A 10,256-nucleotide genomic window follows, 5' to 3' on the forward strand; every position below is an offset into this window, starting at 1 on the left:
AAGCCAAAAAAAAAGTTCAGCTTCTGAAGCTCGAACTTATAAGTCACAAATTATCTTAAAAATTCTTCCAGCGCCGCTCAAGCTGGTCTAGAGCGACTTCTTGATTTGTTCTTTTTTTTAAAAAAAAAAAGAAGGGCCCAACCATCCCTCTTTTCATGCTTGGAACCTTAAATATACTTTTCCGCTACTTGCCTCCAAATATCTATGGGATTCTGGGGTTGCTCTCCAACACTGATAAAACTTACAGCTACAGAACCGTTTCATCATTTCATGTGACATAGAACCAATAATATATTGACGACCCTCAAAACAAGGATCTGCTCTTAAAAGGTCCGGTCAGGATGAATCTGTTCTCTTATGAATAAACTTCTCCAAGAAGATTAGAGGCTTAGGAAACTGAAGAAAATGAGAAGGATAGTAGAACAACATAAGATTTATTACTATTATTGCAGGAAATGAAACATGGCAGCCCAGCCAACTAAGCCAAGGATACCTACTGGAATCGCTTTCAAAGGTAAGCTCCAGAACCGGCTGAATTGCCCAATCCTATCTTTCCTTGAAGTCAGCCCAGAGCGGGAGCAACTTCTCCAGCAAATTCAGACTAAACTCGATCACGAACTCTTTAGATTAATGCAAAAATTCCTTCGTAATTAAGCAGCATCCTTTAAGTGAGTTGGGGGACGGCTTTGTATCATAGGGGTGCGCCGAACCGCCGGTGAATTATAGGTACCCCGTCCCAGGCAGAGTTAGTGAGCCATGCTGACAGCCGGACCGCCGACGAATAATAGGTACCCCGCCCCAGGCAGAGTTAGTGAGCGGTGTAATAGGCTACCATTTCGCGTGGTGCAGGGGCACTTGAGTCAGCCGCTTGCACTTTGAACTAGGTTTCTGGGGTACTGAAAAATAGATCCTAAAAAATTGAAACATTCTGTCTGACACTAATGACTTGCAACTGAAGAAGAATGTTACACCGGATGAATTGAACGAGAAATTGCTACCGGGAAGAAGGGTACTAATTATTACTTTTAGCACTAGTATAATTTGGGATACATAGCAGTAGGATAACTTTCTGACCCAAATTTTACAACAATAAAAAAATTATACTAGACGAGATAACCTATTGTGGATACAACAAATATACCCTACAAAATAATTACAAATGGTAGAACTATGATTCCTCACATATATATCACAGCACCACCAAAAAATTCAAGATCCAGCATGCATCTTCAAATTACATTCATATTACTTAGTCCTCACTCCAACTATCATCGTCGCTTGCAACAGCCTGTGAAAGACACCGAATGTTAGATAAATGGCGAAAGTGGTACAAAGGTAAAATATGATGTATATAGAGAGGAAGAAGGAAAAGCCAGGTTAAAATTGATGTATATATAGAGGAAGGAAAAACCTGGCGAATTGCATTTGCCTTCTCCAGAATTGCTGTGACTGACACCTTGGCAGGTACATTTGCAGCAAGGTTAGGCCGTTCAGTGATCGTGGGCCTAAGACTGAATGACTGGAACAAGACACTAATTAGGCATAGCTTATTTGGAGTTCACAAATTATATGATATGAATTGACCTAGACAACTTCCAGGAATGTGGTGGTCAAATTCGTAGAAATTAGAATAAGCTGAACATATACAGAGGGGCCAGATAAGAAACAAATCATTCCTAGCTCTCAATACATTTCTGAGTCATTTTAATGAGGGATTCACCACTAACCTCGAATAATTGGGATCAAATATGTTCAATTGATACTTAATTATGTAATGTTGATGGGAAAAATCATTACTAACTTACGTATATAGGTAATTTCGATGGGAAAAATCATCACTAACTTAAGTATACAGGTGACAGGTCTGGAAAACCATGTATGTGCTATAATACAATATCTCAATCCTCTTCCATAGAGTTTTTTTTCCTTCGAATACGTCAAAGTCCACGGAATTTAGCATGTGATATAAGTTCTTTTAGATGTTTATTCCATGTTTCCAAGCATAAACTCTCAACTATGTACTCAAGGTCATCTATGGCCTAAATGTCCCCACCAGGGTTCCATTTATCCGTCATTAAACTGGGACAAGGACCTCAATCTCTCTGTCAGGTGATTGGTTCTACCTGGAACCAAATTACACTTAATTCTAGATAACAATTGCAGATTAGTGTTGGGCTGTTGGCAGTACAGCGAGTATATCTCAGTGATTTAGCATCTAGCATAACACAACAAGATACTCACTTTTGTTCTAATTTGTAAGCATCTAGCATAACACAATAACAAGATACTCACCTTTGTTCTAATTTGTTGAAGGAAATCTTCCTTCTCATCTACCACCTTGCTGTTTATGGACTGATTAGCAACCTTCTGTACATTGAGTTTCTGGCCATCTTGATGCTGCAGATAAGATATCAAAAAACCATGTTCAAGTTATGGTAGCTTCTCATCATTCAATGTTTTCATGCACTATATATAGCACCAAACACGTCATGATCTAACTGCTTGATAAGAGACAACTAAGAAATTACCTTGCTATTTGTTGTACATACACCTGCCTCAAAATTTTCGTGATTAAAAGGTGCTGGCTTCGGTTGCTGGGAGATTGTCGAAGTTGAAAGTTTATTATAATACTCATGTGTTGGGCCTTGAAAGGAAGGAACTTGTTTTTCACTTGACATGTCTGGATTTGGTTTCATACCCCGCCACTCCACTGGAGGGAGAGGAGGTGGAGGTGTGGGATCCTTGGAAAATTCTGAATCTAGTTCAGACATCATTTCAAAATCATCGTGTAAATCCTTTCTAAATGAATTATTCAGGATCTCAAAACTTGGCAGATCTGTTTGTGTATGTTCCATAACAGTTTCATTGCTTAAATTTTGCCCGCTTATGTTAGTGACCAGTCCATCATCTATTTTCCCAATATCCAAGTTGCTTGAAACTGATTCAGTGGAGTTCTCACAAAAAGCATCATATATAGCATCATCGTTGCATCTAGTAGATTCTCTGGTTTCCCATTCCTCAGAATCTGACTCAGAATAACGACCAAGACAATCCTCTGATCCATGAGGAGAAGATTCACAGAAAGTGTCATCATCAGAGTCTGAACCAACATCCTGCAATGAAATTGATTCCTCTGGGACTAACTGAAATGAAGGAAACATATCTCTACTACTTTCATGACACCCGCTTCCATCAGGAAACTTCAATTTCAGTTTGGACATCTCAAATCCTTCTATAGGCTGAAATGATATTTTCATATTTTCAAGTGGTGGTGATGATGAAGGCGATATAAATGGATATCCACTTCCAAACTGCTCTATGAAGGCCCTCCCGGAGAAATTTTGAAACGCTTGATTCATGCTCTGTCGCTCAGAAATACCAGTTGTGGAAGAGCTGAGACGATTGTCATCACTGAAAGAAGATGCTTTACCTTGACCATTTGAAAATATATTATTGCCAACTTCAAAAATCCGAGATGAAGATTCAAGAGATTTAGCAGCTTCAACATCTAGATAATCCTGTTTCTTAGTTCCAAGTACCATGGTACCGGTTTCAGAGGTAAGAAGATTGTTGGATTGACTAGAGCTAAAACTATTGTGGAGAGTGGTTGTAAATTCATGCATACTATTTGAATGAGGTTGCGAAGATCTCAAAGATGTTTTCATGATAGAGATGCTATCCTCTTGATCATTATGGAACGACGTGAGTTTAGCGCTACGAACCTGTTTAGACAATTTGAGATTCTGGAAGATGCTGGTTTCTGATGCATTTGCCTCACCATCAACAATGTTACTCTGGGTTGAAGGAACCACGGAGTCATCATGAACAGAATCCAAGGCACTGAAATCTGGAGGTTTTGATGGTTGGAGTCCTAGTAGACCACCATTTGTCCAGAAATTTATTCCAGCAACACCAGAAGGAAGTGAAGGAGACTTTTCTGACTTTATAGAACTGCTTAATACCATATCACCCTTCAAAGGCTGCACAACTGGTTTGGTTGAGTCGGAGGACGATAAATTTCTGACAACAGTTTCTGTATTAGGGCAATTGATATCATCACCCTCAATCAGGTCACTAGAAGGCAAACTGTCTGGAACTGATGATTTTCCGGTGTCACAAGGAGACTGTACCTTAACATAACATTCTGAGGTTGAAGAACTAGGATTAACAATGGATGTTTTTTCGCTTACGAAGCAATCAGATTCAAGGGGAATTGAATTGTGGTTATCTTCTGAACTAGCTACATTTGTGGAAAATTGAGATGGAAAAGAAGAATCAACATTTGATGATGCGCTGTTCATGTGCTGTGGCTTAAGCCCATTTATACTCTCATCCACTGCCATGATGCTTAAAGCTGAAAATTGCTCCAGTTCTCGCTTTGTTTGACACTCTAAATCAGTTTCAGGTTCTGACTCAATGGTATTAAGTGCGTCCATGTAATTGTCTGTCTCACTGTCAATGTCATCAAGTTGATTTATACCAGGGACTGATTTAGGCGTGCTATCATTGCTGCAATATTCAGATTTGAAATTAGTAGCTTCTCCTAAAGAATCTGGGTCAAAATTTGGAGGCACATCCGGGGTTTCTTCATAACGATAATGCTGTCCTGTAGGCTCCACTATTTCTACCTTTTCATCCCAACTGACACCAGAGGACCTCGCGCCAGTTGGTTCTTGTATACTATCAGCTACAGCTCTGCTTTGCTCATAGGGAGAAGATGTATCAATGGGATCACTATGATTCATCGTCAACGGAGAAGATATATCCTCAAATTCATGTCCATCAAACTTTGGGCTGAAAACACATTCTTCATATCCCGACACAGTTCTAGAATCAAAAGACTTTGAATGGTTTCCCATTTCAAGTTTTGATGCAGCATCATATGTTGAGAAAGTCTGAAACGGAGAAGTCTCTTCTAAGCTTTGAGAAGCATAATGCATCCTGCAGAGTCAGATAACAGGAACTTATATTTGACATTAAAAAAGTGCAACTGAATAACAGAGGCTAGAACCCATAATATCGAGAACAACATAGTAAAATCCATAAGATGGATACCTGCCACTGTGACTGGATGTGGGATGATTAACATGCGGTGGTCCGTCTACATTCTGAATCCATGTTCTCTTCTTCTGTTTCCCTTTCTATTTAAGAATAAATAACAATCTAATTACAAATGTTACTGCAATAAATGAAAGTTACTCATAGTTTTAAAACTTCATTCAGAAACAAATATAAAAAAATATACGCCAGCACAAAATGATCATAGCAGATCTAAAGAATCAATGTGTTCAGGAGTAAACAAACAAGAATGTTTGAAGCAATTCCAGATGTACCTTTCTTCTACGAGCCTTCTTATCTCTTGTCAACTTTTCCGCATATGCATCATCATAACCAGCCGATGCTCTCTTAAAAAAATTTGGATCTGAATATCTCTTTAGGCAAGATCCTGGGCCACCAGTGTCAAATCTGAAATAGACGATCAAATATTTGAGAATCTCCGGTCCCCAAAACATGAATCATAATGCAAAATGAGAAGAATGAGATTTACTTGTCAAGCAAGTGCAGGCGTGGAGGACCACGGCACTCCTCGTATGAGTCCATAACAAATAACGGCAAGTCACTATGTATAAAGTGATTTCGTTCACTTTGGATATGGGCATGCCATTGAGAACCTGCAAATCAACTGCTTTCTGTAAAGGACTTGAAGAAGCATATAGCATATAATTATACATATAAAACAGATTACTTTCGTTCACAAAACATTTTTGACTCGTTACTATAAATTGTCACAGTAATACAGAGCAGACTGTGTTTGCATATTAGTCATCTCATCTACAAAAGTAATTAAACTTCCGGTATGGTACTTTTACTTTAAACTCCATAGATGCAGTTTCTTCAAAGTGTATCACTTACAGTGCCCCATCTTCAACTATATATAGAAGATTATTAATGATCAATAAAGATATTACAATTAGTTAAATTCTAAGTACCCAAAGTATTAAAAAGCTTGAAGAATCAGTAATTAACACCAAAACAACTTATAATTTGATTTGCCCCAAGAATCTTATTAAATAGGCAAATATCATATTGCATTTACAAAGTAGAAGATCTGGCACAGTCTATAGGGCAGCCAAGAGATGAGACATTGCACTGATAGTTGTAACTTTAAATTTGTAATTTATACGAGCTCTTACAATTACAACTGAGTAAAGCTACAAGAGACTATCATCTTATAGTCAAAGATAATATAGTTCCTACAGTACATATACAGACCATCTTAGATTTGAAACTACAAGCTAAGTGAATAGTATTTGTGTTTTTATTGAATTGCATTTATATATAAGTGAATGCCAGATATCCATGTGTGAACTATTATGTATCCAGGGGTGCGCGGATTTGTACGTGGGTCAGGAGTTGTGCAGATGAGGGTGTGGGAGTTGCAAGAACAGTTAAAAATTGATGTTTTAGAAAGAATTATTTGTTCATAAAACTATATTATTACTAATAGTCTTTCTCTACTACTGTTTTTATGCCACTGAACACTTAGTGTTCAACACTTATCTCCATAAGAAAAAGGCACCAGTTGTACTCTCATACTTTAGTCCCCACTCCCCAGCACCTAAATCCCCATACTTTCCAATTTGTGGAATCTGTACATCATCTTACCTGAATCCCCATATTTATAGTAAGTTCAGATGTTTTAGTAGATAGTTTGAAGCCGAACATCCTACCAGGAAAAGAAAACCTCTATACCAAAACTTGACTTTAATAAGAGTGATATTTCAGCTAATTTGTTACTCATGTTACTAAAAATAAGCCCATAAAACCAGAAAATGCTGGTTATTCTAAGGAAAAAATAGGTCGTAAACATGGGTCGTACCAGTTGTGTAAGCGAAGTGAATATGGCTTCTCTGCGCTAATAAAGTCTTTTCAAGAGGAGAAACTGCCGCTTCAATTTTTTGTGCACGAACCATCAATTTATGGCTTCTAGAAGATGTATTCATCACTTGTTCTTGTAAGCCATGAAAAACCTCTGCTGCGAATCTGTAGAAGTAGATTATTAGGTATCAGTTCTGAATTTGACATAAATCAATAAGTGCAAACTGAAAAACTAAATACTTGGAACAATAGTGGATAACAAACCTGTTCTAACACAATTCCAACATGTTTTCAGTTTTTAGTGATGGACACAATTTAATTTCTCAGCTAGATTGTTTTTTTTTTTTTTGGCTGGTAGATGATCAAAGATTTTTCTAGCCACGTGCAACACTGAACACAAAGCATTGTTGTTGAGTCGGTCACTAGTCATGAATAACCAACGATTGGTCGACCGAATAGTAGTTTGGCATCGACTAATTACGACAACTAGCTGTAAGCATTTCAGGCGACTAGACGACTGTACAACGATTGGTCGACCGAACAGTAGTTTGGCATCGACTAATTACGACAACTAGCTGTAAGCATTTCCGGCGACTAGACGACTGTACAGTCGACTAGTCGAGCCACTTAGTCAATACAGATTACTGACTAGTTGAATAAAATAATAACAAATGAACCTCTGTTTTAAATCCGAATCAGCAGCGAACAACCTGATTCGCAGGTAAGATCTTCATACTTTTTTTTCTTCTTTCATAACTGATATATATATATATAGAGAGAGAGAGTCCTACTCCAATAGAAACCAAATTAGCCAAAAATCTAAAAACCAGTTTCTGGACAGTTTTTTATCACTATTTTTAACTACAGAAATCACTAATTTGTACATAACATATCACTAATTTATATATAGTATATCTCGCGAATATAAATATATACACACACATATATGCAACGTATATGACCATCATCTTCACCCAAATCGTAATAATGGACCTCTTACCACCATTACCAAATGTTTCTATGACTTGCCACCATTGTCTATCATCACCAATAGTCACATACACTTTCCATCATAACTTACAAAACTAACGACTACTTACCATCATCATACAACTTCTCTTTCGGCTTCCTACCACCAAGAACCTTCCTACGGATGAAATTAATCATCTATAATCGATTATCAATAATTTAGATAAGTAGATTTTCTCAATTTTGATAATAAAAATCGCTGTTTACATACCGTATAAAAACAGTGATTAGTGCAGTATAAATAAGTGATACCCGAAGTTATAAATAGTGGTAGGGGTTCTGTGTCTGTACTATATAGTGGACACCATCATTCTTTTGTTTATTGACTCATTGCTAGGTGTTAAATCGCTCAAAAGAACTTAATAAAACACTCAAAAATCTTATCTTACTATACATATCAAAGATATCTACTAGTCTTATTTAACTTTATAATAAACATGGTACCTATTATAATATAGGTTTATATATATATTTTTTTTGGATAATATAGGTTTATATTTTAGTAATATAATATGTATAATACATAATATATTTAATAAAATATATTAATATTAATTGCTCAACCAGTCTACGACAGGTCGGCTAGTTGCCTAGGCGGAGGGCCATCGACTCAGCTCGACTTCATTATATTAAAAATTCAATTTATTGCAAATTCATCTACAAGATCAATGCTAAGACTTAAAAGTAACCAAAAGAGCAATTCAACTTGCATTAACATTTGCAATCAACATACAGTAAGTCAGCATATGTAAGGGATATTCAGACGAATATTTTGGAATATAAAGTCAGTTAGAACACTAATTTAGCATCAGTTTTACACAGAATTTTGCTCCAATCATGTGAGTTAAGTAGACAACAGACTTAATATAGAAGTATCCTCCCCCTATTACAATTAAAACTTAGACAACTGAAATTACACAGTACATAGAAGTATCCTCCCTCTATTATCAGACTGAAGAGTTGAAGTTCAAGTGTTATAACTCATATTAAATTCACATATTATGATATATGTTTGTAAAAGTGCGATATTAGAATTTGGAACTGTATACTTGACAAATACTGTATAATAGAATTCTCAAATGAAGACATGGTCGAATTTATAAATGGGTAGAATTGACTTTCGAAATTCAAATATGTCATCCATTTAAAAAGGAAAACTTTATGCATCATTCAGTAAAATACTCTCATCCCGAAGATTCTAGTGAAGACACATCGCTGCTCTAATATATGGGTCTAATTGACTTTCAAAATCCATCTTAGTCAACCTGTTATAAAATTTTATGCATCATGTAATAAATTCTACCCTTTACATACCATGACACACACCTGCACATCCAAAAAAATATATTCTTGAATCTAGCTCAAGAAAATCATCTAAACAGATTTCCCTAAATCTGCCCGAGCTAAACTTAACACTCGCTAACATTACAACTTCCAATCCATCTAATAAAAAGAGGAGGGTAAATGTAGCATTATCGTCCACCAACTAAACACATAACAAGCCGAATCGAAACATTTGCAAATCCAGCTTACGATTTTACCTCCAACTTGTCGAGAAGTTAAACACAACTTTAACAACACATAATCAAAAACTAACAACTTAATCATCAATTTCACTTTAATTAAACAAATTAAACATGAATTTCACAATTCAAAACTCAATCAAAGCAATATCACTAGTGTGTGTAAGAGATATAGGGTTAATTACTCAGCAAGATCGCCCAATTGACGCAGAATGCCCACCAGGCCAGCAACAGCAACGCCGTCGAGCAGTGCTTTTGGATCTTCTTTGTCTACTTGCTCTTTGTACAGCTCCGCCATTCCTAATCCGTACTCATTTCGGACTGCTACTCTAACTAGAGGCATCTTTCTCTATCTGGAATGTCCTGTTTGTCTCTCTAATTTTGGTTTTTGTAATGAATGGTGGTTTTATAAGAGAGAGAGAGAGAGAGAGATGTGGTGGGAGAGAGATTGAGAATTAGGTGAAGTGAATGAAGTGGCTTAACTGCTCTCGAGAGTGATGGGCGTACAAATATTATTAGCTCACGAATCTGAAATTATTTTTACCTTTTTTTACCGAAAGAAAATTGTCCGTGTAAAAATGTCTATGTAAGATTGTTACAAAAAACAATTAATAAGATATTAAAAATAACCCGATTGTTCAAATGATCATTACTCTTTCATAGAATTTAGGAAGTGGTAAAAATTATGATATTAAATGAATGAAAATTTTAATGAAATTTTATAAAACATATTGACGTTTTTTTGCATCAAGTAAACACAATTGTTTTTATTACCAGTGATTTAAATAGAGTGATTAATCATAGTCCTGACAATTTTACATGTAT

General features: G+C 36.3%; 1 protein-coding gene across 1 annotated transcript; it reads right to left on the reverse strand.

Moving 5' to 3' along the window:
- Positions 1-991: 991 nt before the first annotated feature.
- Positions 992-9,909, reverse strand: LOC108199650 (protein SCAR3). Its single transcript, XM_017367571.2, has 9 exons — positions 9,617-9,909; positions 6,881-7,044; positions 5,549-5,672; positions 5,334-5,466; positions 5,056-5,141; positions 2,529-4,941; positions 2,293-2,397; positions 1,412-1,519; positions 992-1,288 (listed from the first exon to the last, which is right to left on the reverse strand). Exons 1-9 carry the CDS (start codon positions 9,772-9,774, stop codon positions 1,250-1,252), a joined length of 3,330 nt encoding a protein of 1,109 aa, XP_017223060.1. The 5' UTR covers positions 9,775-9,909; the 3' UTR covers positions 992-1,249.
- Positions 9,910-10,256: the final 347 nt, after the last annotated feature.

Source organism: Daucus carota, chromosome 8 (assembly GCF_001625215.2).
Source record: "Daucus carota subsp. sativus chromosome 8, DH1 v3.0, whole genome shotgun sequence".
NCBI classification, from domain to species: Eukaryota; Viridiplantae; Streptophyta; class Magnoliopsida; order Apiales; family Apiaceae; genus Daucus; species Daucus carota.

Excerpts from the sequence above, each read along its gene's own strand:
- LOC108199650 (XM_017367571.2), bottom strand. The coding sequence starts at position 9,774 with ATGCCTCTAGTTAGAGTAGCAGTCCGAAATGAGTACGGATTAGGAATG. Across the intron at positions 5,467-5,548 it reads CGCCTGCACTTGCTTGACAA|ATTTGACACTGGTGGCCCAG; the intron begins GTAAATCTCATT and ends CGTCTATTTCAG. Across the intron at positions 5,142-5,333 it reads AGAAGGCTCGTAGAAGAAAG|AAAGGGAAACAGAAGAAGAG; the intron begins GTACATCTGGAA and ends ATTCTTAAATAG.